Genomic DNA, 14,528 nt, shown 5'->3' with positions numbered 1-14,528 from the left:
AAATGATTAAGTGGCGAACAGTGAGCTAGCAATTGGCGAACGAAGAATTGTCAAACGGTAAACGACGAACGGTGAGCAGGCAAGTGGTGAACTGGCATATGGCGATCAACAAATGGTGAATAGGCAAGCATAGCTCGCGATCGACGAATTGGCGAATGGCGAGCCGGAGAATGGCGATTGGTGATCTGTAAGCGGTAATTGGCGAATAGCGAGCTGGGGCCGGTTAATGGCATAGAGAGCAACGATCACGGGATGGCGGATGGCGAGTGTAGATTACGAGCTGATGAATGGCGAGGAGAGTGAAGATCAGGCTAGCAAGCAGCAAACGTTCACGGTTGCGAGCTAAAGGATGGTCGCAGGCGATCATGAGCTGATGGTGTAGCTGCATTAGAGCTGGGTGAGGAGGTCTGCTCCCGAAGAGGAAGAGCGGGGAATGGACGAATACAATTCCCGCTGGAGGAATCCCCCGAAGGGTACACCGAACAGGTGAAGGAAGACTCTTTCGTGGACGAGAAAGGCGATCAAGATCTGGTGCCCCTGTTGGCAATTGCCAAACAAGGAGGAAGATTGCCGATTAGTAGCTGGTGGAGGAACTCACCCTAGGAAGGGAAAGTTCCAACACCAGGAGGCAAACCCCTAGGCAGCACTTTCTGCATCTCCTCAACGAGCTCTAGTTCAAATTGAAGGTTGGCATCAAGTGCCACCTGAGAACGGTTCTCTGGATTCCCACCAAAGGGGTTACCTGAGGAACAACGTTAGCGCGATAGACAGGAATAGACGAATCAAATTCCCGCCGGAGGAATCCTCCAAAGGGGACACCGAACAGGTGAAGGAAATCTTTCCCGCAGACAGGAAAAGGCGACCACCCCCTGCTGCCGTTGTACGCAATTCTCCTCCGCAAGCGGAAAGATTGCTGAACATTGGCTGGTGGAGGGACTTTCCCTCGGAAGGGAAAATTCCAACAACTGAAGGAGAACCTCCTGCCGGCACTCTCTGCTTCCTTTCATAAAAATTCTACCTCAAACTGAAGGCTGACATCATCTATAGCCTGAGAACGAAGCCGAAGCTTGTCCTCAGGGTTCCTCCCCAAGTGGTTACCCATAGGCAAGATTGGACAAAATCAATTCTAGCAAGAGGAATCCCTCGAAGGAGAGACCAAACAGGTGAAGGAAGTCCCTCCAGCAGATGGGAAAAGGCAACCCACTGCTGTTGCTGCTGTCAGGAATTTACCCCCACAAGCAGGAAGATTGCCAAACAGTGGGTGGTGAAGGGACTTTCCCTCGGAATGGAAAATTCCAACACCTGGAGGGGGACCTCTAGGCAGTGCTCTCTGTTTCCCACTAACTGCATTGATCAAGTTGAAGGTCGGTATGGAGTACTACCTGTGAAACATGGCCGAAGCTCGTTTCTGGGGTCACCTTGAAGGGATCCCCTGACTGGAATACCGGAAGGAACCCAGTCTGCCACAGCCCTTCTTCCTACGACATGGCATCTAGAACGAAGAGACAGAAGCAGAGTGTGTTGCGGAAACTGTAACCCTCTCGGAAGGAACCGAACCCTCGTGAGGGAAAGGTCGATGTCAGCGTGCTGATCAGGAGCTGCAACAAGCGTCGGAGACCCTGGCGGTGATGGGGCAGGGGCAGCAGAATCCATGGGGAACGATCGCTCTACACATTTATGTTGAAAACGTTGTCGCTAATGCTGAGGTAAAAAATAAAAAAAAGAATGAAAAGCAAACTTCCTCAGGAGAACAACCTGTCCCGCGGATGGGAGAAGAGTCCCCTGAGAGAACAGAACATACTGAAGACTGCGCACTCCCTCTGGAGGCTGACGTCACCGGAACAAAGGAGTGCGGCATCAAGGAGCTGTACAAAGAGATATCAAATTAATTAGTTAAAGAAAACATTCAGGAGAACAACCTAACCAGTAGGCGGGAAGGGCGTTCCCCACGGAGGATCACCCAGTGACCATGGGACTGAGAGGGATTGGCAACGTCAGCGAGAAGGCGTCAAAGGGAGAGAGACCAAAGAGAAGGGACTGAGTCTTCAGAAGATACCCGCTGACAAGACACACAGTATGGATAAAAAAAATCATGAAAACAAGTAAAAAAGCATAAGTCAAAGGCTAGAAAAAACAGTTAGGGAGGAGAGAGAGATAGACGTCTACTCTCACCGAGCCAAAAGTATAAAGTGGCCAGAAAACATCCCGGCTACCCCCGCCTAACAACCAGCCCTCGCTAACTAGCGGTAGGGTACTTTATACCTCGATTAAATGTCTTATAACTAGTTTCAGCTTCACGAAAAGTATAATCTCTAATATATAGCGTAAGGTTTGTAGTAGTGTCGGAACAACTACGTATCACTTATTTGCCAAAACTATGTACAGTATCACCTATCAAGGAACCAAAATTATAATATTTCATAATTTGACTCAAGAATTGTATCTTATTAACTGTACAACAATTTGTAATCAGCAGCTTTTCAAATATTAAGAGAACAAGCATCATAAATCTATGCTTGATATATTGCTAAAAAACTCACGTGCCAGAAATGTAGTAGTTGTAGAGATTCACAAATTTAATGTAGACTCTGACTTCACTTTTTCCACGTGATTCTGAATTTTCAGATTCCACTTCATCTAAGTAATATTCCAAAAGACGACGATTGCCCTAGACGGTGTTCAAGAAAAATAACATAAATCAGTATTAGCAAGTGATTAAAAATGTTAAGTAACAACTATTGACAAAATAAAATATGCTTTTAGTAGTTGATAAAACATTACCTTAACATGGACTTACACTGGTTCTAGCATTTATTTCTGATTATGTAAGAGCTGTTTTAGTCTATTTTTATGTTACCATATAGAATCACAGCACTCTCTAGCCAATGGCAACATTCCTTACCCGAGGTATTACTCAAATCCTGCCCTTGACTGCACCCCTCCAGCTCAGAGACGTAGGGATCCACACATCTCACCCCACCACCAACTGAAGCACTTGCGAGTCTAGTTCTTATCTATGGCTACGTAAGATCTATTTTAGTGTATTTCTATGTTGGCATAAGTGTTCAAATCACACACACAGAGAGTACTACGTACTTCAACCATCATCAGTTCTCCGCTTCTGACTCTTACGAGCACCCCCCTCCCCCCCCCAAAAAAAACGTTTTACCAGTAATGCAAGTTGTTGACATGAGATTTCTTTTTCTTATTTTATTACTTTTTTTTCTCAACTATCATCTATACAAAATAATATAATCTTCTTGTCTTATATACAGTATTTCATACAGTATTAGTATTGTTCATTGTTTTCACATGTAAAAGTTAGCTTACAGTCATTATTTCCATATATTGACATTCTACACAATATGTCATGTTCTCACATATGCAGTTTTTATTTCCAAGTCTGTGAAATACCCAAAACAGGATTTATCCAATTCATAGTTACAGTCACATGCAAGGTGGAATGGCAGAAGAACGAACAAACCTTTTGTCTAATGAACTAAATTTATATTTAGTCTCTCTCTGTCTCTCGGGGAGAGAAATGTTTTTTTTTTTTTTGTCATCAGTTCTTTGTTTATCGTATGCCTTATAAATTATTCATTACAGAATACTTCTTGTGTCAAAGGAAACCAATTGATATTTTCATTACATTTCTGTATAATGACATAACTCTGCTTTTGAACTTTTATATCTTTCGATGGCTATTTATCGTAGAATTATCACAGGATAACAGTTCTTTATCTTACCTTATAACTATACATAATAGAATACTTCTTGAATCAAAAGAAACAAATGGATATTTTCATTACAATTCTGTATACTGTAACACAAAACCCATTATCTGACGAGTAGTTTTATATCGTTTGATGGCCATCTATCGTGGAATTATTATGGAATAATATAGTCACTTCAATAAATATAAAGTTTTTGTTACACAAAATCACAGTGCTTAACCATTATCTAGAGGAAATTATATAAAACAAATTTCTGAAAAATTATTCTAAAATCACTTCACACAGAATGAAAAAAATATTTTGGTTGTTTAGAGTGAAATATAATATAAAATAAAACAAACTTTTGAAAAATTTAATCTATAATCAGCAGTAAAACAGATAGACATGGAAATGTAGGTTATTATAGAGTAAGTGAGCACGTACATCCAATGGTGAGAAATCTCATATATAGCTTGAGGGCAGATCTTCTGCATCATAGTGAAGGGGTTATTTGTCTCTCTGTCCACCAGTGATAATTTCTATTGTGCACTCATAAATTTGTCTTTTTCTATAATTTATCCAGATTAAGAGTTTTTTAAAACTTTTTGTTTCATTTCTATACAGTGTAGTAGATCCCTGGCAAATTTGTAATGTGCTGTATGGTGTATGCATTTCAAAATTTTTTTGTTCACACCAAATCCCTCATAAAACAATACTTGCATTATTACTCACCAAAAAGTTGACTCCTGAAGTATTGAGTTTTACACTTCTGGCTCCAAGTGTCGACCGAATGATGAGTTGGCAAGTTTGAACATCAAAAGGATACATTGAAAGGTCAAACAGACAATTGGATGTCACGGTTTGTGTTCTCTGATCAACAATGATATTTTCACTTCCTCTATACTGTTCATCTTGGAAAAAAGAGAAGACAACAGTAAATTTTAAAGCATCTTTATGTACCCTCAAAACAAACTGACTTAGTATATACTAATACATCCATCTTGGATTATTCTTAAGAAATTAATAAGGAATTTGACAGGCATTGATTTTATCATGTTGCAATAAAATACATAAAGGACCATAAAAATTTCATACAGAAATATTATACTAACTCAAAAGCTCTCTAACTCATGACTTTATTTAATCATGGTAATTTCCATGACATAACTCTGCTTTTGAACTGATACCTATGTAGGAAGGAGAGGGAGAGAGAGAGAGATATAGTAAAATCAAAGTAAAGTATGAATCTTCAGTGTTTCAAAATAGGATTAATGTACAGTAAGTATTCCAAAATTATTGTTACCTTTTACAATGCATGGTAATACACACTCTAAAATGAATCTAAGCCAAGTACTTATAAGAACATGCTTGAAAAATTATCCAAATTACAGTACCAAAAAGTGGTAAGTGTATTACATTGTGGGCATTACAAATATTTGAAACCTAAAGTATACTGCAAAATATACATTTGTTCCTTATAATTGATAGATTGCAGAGTTCTTGCAGATCTTGAAGTTATCAGCATATTTAATTATCATATCTTTGTAAGGCATAGTGAAACCTTTAAATAGAAGTTTTTCTTGATTCAGTAAGCCCATAAAATTTTTAAAACCTAATATTCTGTATTTTTACAAACACTTCAAATTACAATTAACATGAATACTAAATAGTAACTGAAAATTTTATTTTTACCAAAACATTCAGAAAACCAGACCCTTACCTAGTAAATTTAATAACTTATAAACATTTAAATCTAACCTTCCTTCAGACGGGTAGGGTGGTCAGCGAGAGGTTCCGAATTTCGTTTCACGAAAACTTGAGAATCTCTCTCATTAATGTCCACCTTGCTTCCTGATCCTTCTTCATGGAACACTTTTGGACGCCAAATTACATCATTGCTACCAATCAGGTTCATTTCTATATTATTCTGTTAGCAAGTGAGGTATAAATTTCATGATTAAATTGCATGACACAAAGCAAATCAATCCTACAGCAGTGTATAGGATCTTTGTAAAAACTTTAAAACATTTTTGAATGATATTTCTAATATTTTTTCTTTGTAAGGCAAAATTAAATCCTTTGAAATATAAAGGGCAGTTGAATGTAATTATGTGTTCTCTTTTTCTTTTTATTATTATTATTATGATTATTATTATTACTAAATGCTAAACTACAACCCTAGTTGAAAAAGCAGGATGCTTCTCTTTTGGTAGAAGAGAAATAAAGTCATATACAACATAAAATATGATTCTGGGAAGCAATAAAGATAGATAATGAGTATGCAGCATTCTCAATTAAACTAATCATGCAGTTGTTACTGATTCCGGATGTACTTTTCCAATAATTATTTCCGAATCAAGATTTCTTATTTTATGACCTGAATTCCTTCAAATCTAATTGACAAAGGCATGGAAGTTATACAGTGTAGTATGGAAAATAGAAGTAAGAAGAATCTAGGTGTACAGTATTCAGAACTTTTTATTCGTGAAATTAATATCTTAATGGTATTGAAAATGCTGACTACCTGATGACATTCATAATTGTAATTTTAATAAAATTTCTTATTTCTATAGTCACCTGATGTTCATATTGCTTCTTCTTCAGGAGTCCAGTTTAATCGGCACTTACCCACAAAATTTTATATTTCTTAAAATTTTCCTATTTTCTTTCACTTCAACTAATAAATAACCTTAATGAGGAAATAGAGCCCTCTAGTGGTAAGTGGTAGGATGTTTAGGTTGTTGCATAAGGGAAAATAATTTTCAGTTTCAAAGTTGACATTATTCCTCCTTATATTTAGTCCATGGAGTAGAGGTTGGGCATACTGTATATACAATACTATGAAAATCAGGCGAGTACTGTATGGAAATAACAAATCTATTATTAAAATTTTAATTATTTTTATGAGGGAGAGGGATAAATTTTAGCACAAGTAATGCAGCTAGTTTAAGGTATAGCTTACTTTCATAAGTTTAAATTATGATTTGAAATAAGGGATTCCAGACTGTTTATTAAAGTAATTAAAAATACAGTACTGTACGGTAGATTGGCTTTTCAAGATAATGTCTGCAAACCCCTACACAGTACACCCTTGAACTGAAGCTAGAAACTTTCCAAAGAAAAATTCCTACAAAAAAATCAGGGATGTAGCTGTGATCCTAATATCATGCACCTTCACTCTCAAGCATTGACGATCTTTGGATCTAATTCCTTTAGCACTCTTGTGATTGCATTTTAACTAGGAATGTTAGAGTGGTTTTGTTTAGCGGGTTATTATAGACCATCAGGCCACAGGGCAAATTATGGATATTAACTCTATTGATTTACCTTGGTTTCTCCAAATACAACTATAATGTTCCTACTGGATAACAAACTATTTCTACTAAACTGTCTTTATCAACTTTCAGTGAAGGAATGTGCAAAAATTGAGGCAGACTCCTAGTCTTAAAAACATTTTAGATCTGAAGGAGTAAAAGTGATAAGATCATATTGTGCTTCCCAAAGCCTACCTCAATCAGTAATGCTTGTAATTCAATTATGCGTTTAGTCAAAGCTAAAGCCAACGGAATGTCATCCTTTTCTAAATGGCGATGACCCCTAGGTACTACTTGAGCATTTAGGATAGAGGTGAAACTGGGTAGTCTAGGCCTGACCTATTACTCTGAATCTAGAACTAAGTTGACTTCAGAGCTACCCAAAAAGAAGTTATTGGTCTTATTCACCACAAAATTAAGGAATTGAGAAGTTTATGCTGTGTAGATAAGAAACAGCTGTCTCTGCACACTCGGATGAAAAATAGCATCAGATCATACCTTAAAAAAATGTTGAGGTAGCTTATTGTAAGATTTCCAGCACCCCTAAGCCCTGACACTGATCCTGTTTACAACTGGAATGTTAATGTTATACACCTGCTGAAGTTTATGGCCGAAATGTCAACCATATATAACAGCACGTCATGGTACCTTTGAGGGATTTATCGGCAAAGGGATACTCACGCACATAATTAAAATTAATCTTTATCATTATCAACTATAATTCTCAACTCGATACAGATATACTAATATAATGTTTAAGTCTTTTTTTTTATTTTTTTACAACCAGACTCATAATGGAAATAAAAACCTGGGTGTAAGAAAATACCACACTAACGTAAACCCATGATGAACTTGAGGCCTAGCTTGTAAGCGACGACAACGCACTGTTATCTGGAATGAATAAACAATGTAACCCACTAGCTATGCTGGTACCACACCAACAGTAAAATATCTTAAAGAGCGTCTATAATATGAGACAATTTTCCAAATTGAAAAAATTGTTTTAATTGTTTTGATCCAGCAACCAAACTCTGATATCTGTCTTGTAATCTAGATGTCATACAGAGTGACTAGAATTGGGGAAATGTAAATACAGAAAATCCAACATAATATTTGTCTTCTTTTTACATCCGGACTCTGGAAAAATACTAACAATGTGAGAAAAGGAACTAAAATAGGTAAAGATTTTGAAACTCTGTGCAAGGCTTTAGAAACTATGGATCACAGAGTACTTTTAGAATCATTACTGAATGAAATGTTGTCAACTAAAATAACTAAAGAGTGTTTGGATAGGTTTGACAACAGCATAGTAATCTTTATTAGTCTGTATATATAATCTGTTTTTGCCTCCCATTTGGCAGTTTCCACAATTTTGTCCTCTTTTTCCAGGATGATGAGGAGATCCAATGTTTTTGGTGACTTCCCTACCATTTGCCTGCTTTTTTTCTAGCCCAAAGCTGGCTGGGTTGTTTGTACTTGGAGGTGTGTGCCCAAGAAGAATTCAAACACCACAGAAGGTCTCCTGTGTTAGTGTCTTACATTTATGATAGCAGTTGAGTACAATGTTTACAAACCTTTATTGACCATTGTAAGAAATTATTATTAGTAAAGAGCCAGCAAGATTAGAAAGGGGAATTGAAATGAAAGTGACAGTGAAATATGTTATTTTGATTATAAAATAAATTTTTGAATATACTTACCCGGTGATTATATAGCTGCAACTCTGTTGCTCGACAGACAACTCTACGGAAAAAACTCGCCAGCGATTGCTACACAGGTTGCGGGTGTGCCCAACAGCGCCATCTGTCGACCAGATACCCAGCTCTCAATGTAAACAAAGACTCAATTTTCTCCTCGTCCCACTACGTCTCTATTGGGGAGGAAGGGAGGGTCATTTAATTTATAATCACCGGGTAAGTATATTCAAAAATTTATTTTATAATCAAAATAACATTTTTCAATATTTAACTTAGCCGGTGATTATATAGCTGATTCACACCCAGGATTGTGGGTAGAGACCAGTAATATATGTTTACACTTTTATGAGCTAAGAGTTTTTTATTTCATTTTAGAAGTTATCAAAATGGTAAGGAAGTCGACTTGAACAATTACTCTGCCTTTTAAGTACGTCTTCCTTACGGAGCCCAGCGATCCTCTTAGGATGCTGATCGACCCCTAGGATCTGAAGTATCAAGGGTTGCAACCCATACAACAGGACCTCATCAAACCCCTAATCTAGGCGCTCTCAAGAAATGACTTTGACCACCCGCCAATCAACCAGGATGCGAAAGGCTTCTTAGCCTTCCGGACAACCCAAAAAACAACAATAAAAACATTTCAAGAGAAAGATTAAAAAGGGTATGGAATTAGGGAATTATAGTGGTTGAGCCCTCACCCACTACTGCACTCGCTGCTACGAATGGTCCCAGTGTGTAGCAGTCCTCGTAAAGAGACTGGACATCCTTTAGATAAAAAGACGCAAACACTGACTTGCTTCTGCAATAGGTTGCGTCCATTATACTTCGCAGAGATCTATTTTGCTTAAAGGCCACGGAAGTTGCGACAGCTCTAACTTCGTGTGTCCTTACCTTAAGCAATGCTTGGTCTTCCTCACTCAGATGTGAATGAGCTTCTCGTATTAACAGAGTAGGATAAAGAATTCTTTGACATAGGCAAAGATGGTTTCTTAACTGAACACCATAAAGCTTCAGATTGGCCTCGTAAAGGTTTAGTTCGCTTTAAATAGAACTTAAGAGCTCTCACAGGGCATAAGACTCTTTCTAGTTCATTGCCTACCATATTCGATAAGCTGGGAATATCGAACGATTTCAGCCAAGGTCGAGAAGGCAGCTCATTTTTGGCTAGAAAACCAAGTTGTAGCGAACATGTAGCTTTTTCTGACGAAAATCCGATGTTCTTGCTGAAGGCATGAATCTCACTGACTCTTTTAGCTGTGGCTAAGCATACCAGGAAAAGAGTCTTTAAAGTGAGATCTTTCAGGGAGGCTGATTGTAGCGGCTCAAACCTGTCTGACATGAGGAATCTTAGTACCACGTCTAAATTCCAACCAGGTGTAACCAAACGACGCTCCTTCGTGGTCTCAAAAGACTTAAGGAAGTCCTGAAGATCTTTATTGTTGGAAAGATCTAAGCCTCTATGCCGGAAGACCGATGCCAACATGCTTCTGTAGCCCTTGATAGTGGGAGCTGAAAGGGATCGTCCTTTTCTCAGGTATAAGAGAAAGTCAGCTATTTGAGCTACAGAGGTACTGGTCGAGGATACAGAGACTGACTTGCACCAGTTTCGGAAGACTTCCCACTTCAATTGGTAGACTCTAAGGGTGGATGTTCTCCTTGCTCTAGCAATCGCACTGGCTGCCTCCTTCGAAAAGCCTCTAGCTCTCGAGAGTCTTTCGATAGTCTGAAGGCAGTCAGACGAAGAGCGTGGAGGCTTTGGTGTACAGTAGGGTCCCGAATTACACGTGTTCTAATTACGCGATTCCTCAATTACGCGATCGATAGTTTTAAAAAATTAAATTTCCTGTATCTACGAGGCTGTTCAAAGTTCGCGAGTCAAGCACTACAAAATGTATCAAATCTATTGTCTTTTTAAGTATATTGGTAGCCCTAAATACGGTGATTTATAATAAATGTTACAAAACAATATTAACATTACATTTCATTAACATAATTTCATAATGAATAGCCTATTTAAGGATAAAATTCCACATCAACAATGAAATCAACTGTTAACTGTGCGAGTCCAGCTGACAAAATGTAAACAGAAATGTGGTTACGTTCTCGGCAATCTTTATCTTTCTCCAACCTTACGATAATTGTAATGGTAGTGTTAATGATGGTATATTAAAGCATTATTTTTGTTTAGTACAGTATATTTAAAAGCCTTATTTTTCCCTCTGGGCGTTCAAGGTTTTCACGAGTAGACTGGGTTCGTTTATCGGCAGTGAATAGCCTAAACTTCGGTAACGAGTCGTCAATATTTTGTCATATTTTAAACAGTATACATTTGATTTGCAAACATTAATCAAATGTATACTGTTTAAAATATGACAAAATATTGACGACTCGTTACCGAAGTTTAGGCTATTCACTGCCGATAAACGATAACAAACCCTTTAATGCAAACTAACTGTATCCTTTGATATTCCTCTATATTTATCACGAATTCCTTCTATACCTCCTCAGACACTCTTATTTCAAATATCTAAATTATTCTTATCACAACTAACACCATCTAGTCATTTTCATTCCATTATATCTATTATTCCTCTGGATCTTATTCCCTTTCCTTATTCTGTTTATTCGATGGGATTCGTTTTTCCCTTTACCGTCTTTCAGAATCTATTTTTAGCCACTGGCAACCAAATCCCCCCTTCCCCCGTCTCCCCTGCGAGTCCACCCAGCCTATCTCATCACTCCCCCCCCCCCCCTTCATCCTCCCCTGTTCTAGGTCTGTAACCTTCTGCGTCATAATCTCTCTCTCTCTCTCTCTCTCTCTCTCTCTCTCTCTCTCTCTCTCTCTCTCTCTCTCTCTCGTTATACAATACGTACAAATAGATGAAGAAACCAAAATAGGTTTTCTTGAAGTGTCAATTAAATACAAAACGAAAAAATTATACCGTATATACATCCATTTCAATCATAGCTTAAAATACGGTAACCGATTTCGTCCGCAAACCACTATTTTTTAGGAAACACCATTCTATTCCAGAAAATTTTTACTCTTTAAATGTCAATTGCGCTATAATAAAACATGTACTTATGTTGTTAAATTTCGGGTGTGTTTTAAAAATCGAGTATTGCTAACTTATTTTTGTTTTACTTTTGGCTGTGATCACATCAGCTGATGTCTAGCTTCCGCGCGAATACAATAACAAAGAATTGTTTACACCATTTCTTAACTTATTCAAACCATCTATACAGTTAATATTACATAAACACCAATGTGTTATAACCTATCATATTTATTGTTTAGTACTTTAAAACCATCCCTCTCTCTCTCTCTCTCTCTCTCTCTCTCTCTCTCTCTCTCTCTCTCTCTCTCTCTCTCATCGAACGTTATAGCGGTAACCTAATTGTTCGGTGGCTTTAAAAATAGGCCTAGTACTTTCTTCTTTTACATTTTTTGCATATGGATCCATAATTGAGGTGGGTACAAGTTGACTTATAACTGAAGTTAGGAAAAGTATTTTGGATATGGAAAGGACAATTATCTTTCGTAACAGTTTAGAATTATCGTAAGTTATCACTCTGTCATTAGCGGCAGTTTGCTATTGTGGATTAAACGCATAAGGAAAAAAAAATTTCCAGCTTTGCTACGAATTTAGGAATTTATATGGATACGGTAAGTAAAATATTTGTAATAACATAATGTTTACTAAATGTTTGTAATATCATTAGTTATGACTTAGATCATGTGTGTTTAATGCATTCGTTTGTTTATTATGATCGATGATGGAGCGTAAACAAATGGAAGGTTTCCGTTTCAGGCGGCATCATAAAGAAAAACATTTCATAAATGGCATTCATTTCATTTATTTGAAAGTTCTAATAAAAAATAATTAGAACATTGGTAATAACAAATTCAACATATAATCTATACTTGGTAAAATTGCTGTCAATTCAAAAACACAGATGTATAAATGCGTCTGTTTCTTCGTTGTGATCAGAGATAAACGTAAACAAAACATTGGTTGTCGTTTTCTATTGTGCTTTTTAGCGTGTTTAGGAAACGCATGATATAAAATCGCCTTTATTTTGATAATTCTGGATTTTCAATCATACAACAAGCTAGTCTATAGAGTGATGGTTTTGCTATTCACCAGTTGTATTATACAATAGATATGACAAACATTAAAATTTGCCTGTATTTTGGGTTGTGTTATAACGGGAAATATATGGTGTTTACACCTATCCTGGTTGTAATTTTAACCATTTTTCAAGTTATTAGAACTTTAAAGTATATTAAATGTTTTATTCATTTACAAGAACAATTTGATATTGTAAAGAAATACAGTATACTACAAAGAAAGTATTGGAAATGGGTAGTAAACACATTTGAATAGGCAAATTGCTGGTTGCCATGTCCGCAATGGAATTATTTCTGTTAGTTGTGTGTTTCGAAATTCGCGATTTTCCATTTCCACGAGGTCATTAATCGACCAAATTCTCGCATAATTCGGGACCCTACTGTACCTTCTTTACGTGTGGCTGACGTAGAAGGTCTACCCTTAGAGGAAGACTTCTGGGAACGTCTACTAGCCATCGAAGTACCTCGGTGAACCATTCTCTCGCGGGCCAGAGGGGAGCAACTAGCGTCAACCTTGTTCCTTCGTGAGAGGCGAACTTCTGCAGTACCTTGTTGACAATCTTGAACGGTGGGAATGCGTATAGATCTAGATGTGACCAATCTAGGAGAAAGGCATCTATATGTATTGCTGCTGGGTCTGGGACTGGTGAGCAATATATTGGGAGCCTCTTGGTCAGCGAGGTTGCAAAGAGATCTATGGTTGGTTGGCCCCAAGTGGCCCAAAAGTCTCTTGCATACATCCTTGTGGAGGGTCCATTCTGTTGGAATTACTTGCCCTTTCCGACTGAGACAATCTGCCATGACATTCAAGTTGCCTTGGATGAACCTCGTTACTAGTGATATGTTTTGACCTTTTGACCAGATGAGCAGGTCCCTTGCGATCTCGTACAACGTCAGTGAGTGGGTCCCTCCTTGCTTGGAGATGTACGCCAAGGCCGTGGTGTTGTCCGAGTTCACTTCCACCACTTTGCCTCGAAGGAGAGACCTGAAGCTTTTCAAGGCCAGATGTACTGCCAGCAGCTCCTTGCAGTTGATATGCATGATCCTTTGACTCGAGTTCCACAGTCCTGAACATTCCCGACTGTCTAATGTCGCGCCCCAGCCTACGTCCGATGCGTCCGAGAAGAGAACGTGGTTGGGAGTCTGAACAGCCAGGGGAAGACCCTCTCTTAGGTTGATACTGTCCTTCCACCAAGTCAGGCAAGACTTCATCTTTTCGGAAATGGGGATCGAGACCGCTTCTAGCGTCTTGTCCTTTTTCCAGTGAAAAGCTAGATGGTATTGAAGAGGACGGAGGTGTAGTCTTCCTAATGACACAAATTGTTCCAGGGATGATAGCGTCCCTACCAGACTCATCCACTGCCTGACTGAGCAGTGTTCCTTCTTCAGCATGTTCTGGATGCATAACTGGGCTTGGTTTATTCTGGGGGCCGACGGAAAAGCCCGAAAAGCTAGACTGTGAATCTCCATCCCTAAATACACAATAGTTTGGGATGGGACCAGTTGTGACTTTTCCATATTGACAAGGAGACCCAATTCCTTGGTCAGATCTAGAGTCCACTTTAGATCCTTCAGACAGCGACGACTGGAAGAGGCTCTGAGAAGCTAGTCGTCCAAATAGAGGGAGGCTCGGATGTCCGATAAATGGAGGAATTTGGCTACATTCCTCATC

The 14,528-nt window shown here is 38.2% G+C and overlaps 2 protein-coding genes across 3 annotated transcripts in view; one reads left to right on the top strand and one right to left on the bottom strand.

Moving 5' to 3' along the window:
- Window positions 1-14,528, top strand: part of LOC137648736 (protein abrupt-like) — a 322,135-nt gene that overhangs the window by 132,511 nt on the left and 175,096 nt on the right. The gene's annotated exons all lie outside the window — the stretch shown is intronic.
- The window catches only part of LOC137648734 (acetylcholine-gated ion channel acc-4-like), a 70,642-nt gene that overhangs the window by 10,964 nt on the left and 45,150 nt on the right, over window positions 1-14,528 (bottom strand). For both annotated transcript variants that reach the window (XM_068381801.1, XM_068381802.1), the window contains 3 exons: window positions 5,472-5,640; window positions 4,446-4,624; window positions 2,541-2,668 (listed from right to left, as the gene is read on the bottom strand). In XM_068381801.1, coding sequence (XP_068237902.1) covers window positions 2,541-2,668; window positions 4,446-4,624; window positions 5,472-5,640 — 476 coding nt within the window. The remainder of the gene's footprint in view (window positions 1-2,540; window positions 2,669-4,445; window positions 4,625-5,471; window positions 5,641-14,528) is intronic.

Source organism: Palaemon carinicauda, chromosome 10, assembly GCF_036898095.1.
Source record: "Palaemon carinicauda isolate YSFRI2023 chromosome 10, ASM3689809v2, whole genome shotgun sequence".
Classification (NCBI taxonomy): Eukaryota; Metazoa; Arthropoda; class Malacostraca; order Decapoda; family Palaemonidae; genus Palaemon; species Palaemon carinicauda.
Note: the sequence above shows the minus strand (reverse complement) of the source record. Positions and strands in the feature narration are given on the sequence as shown.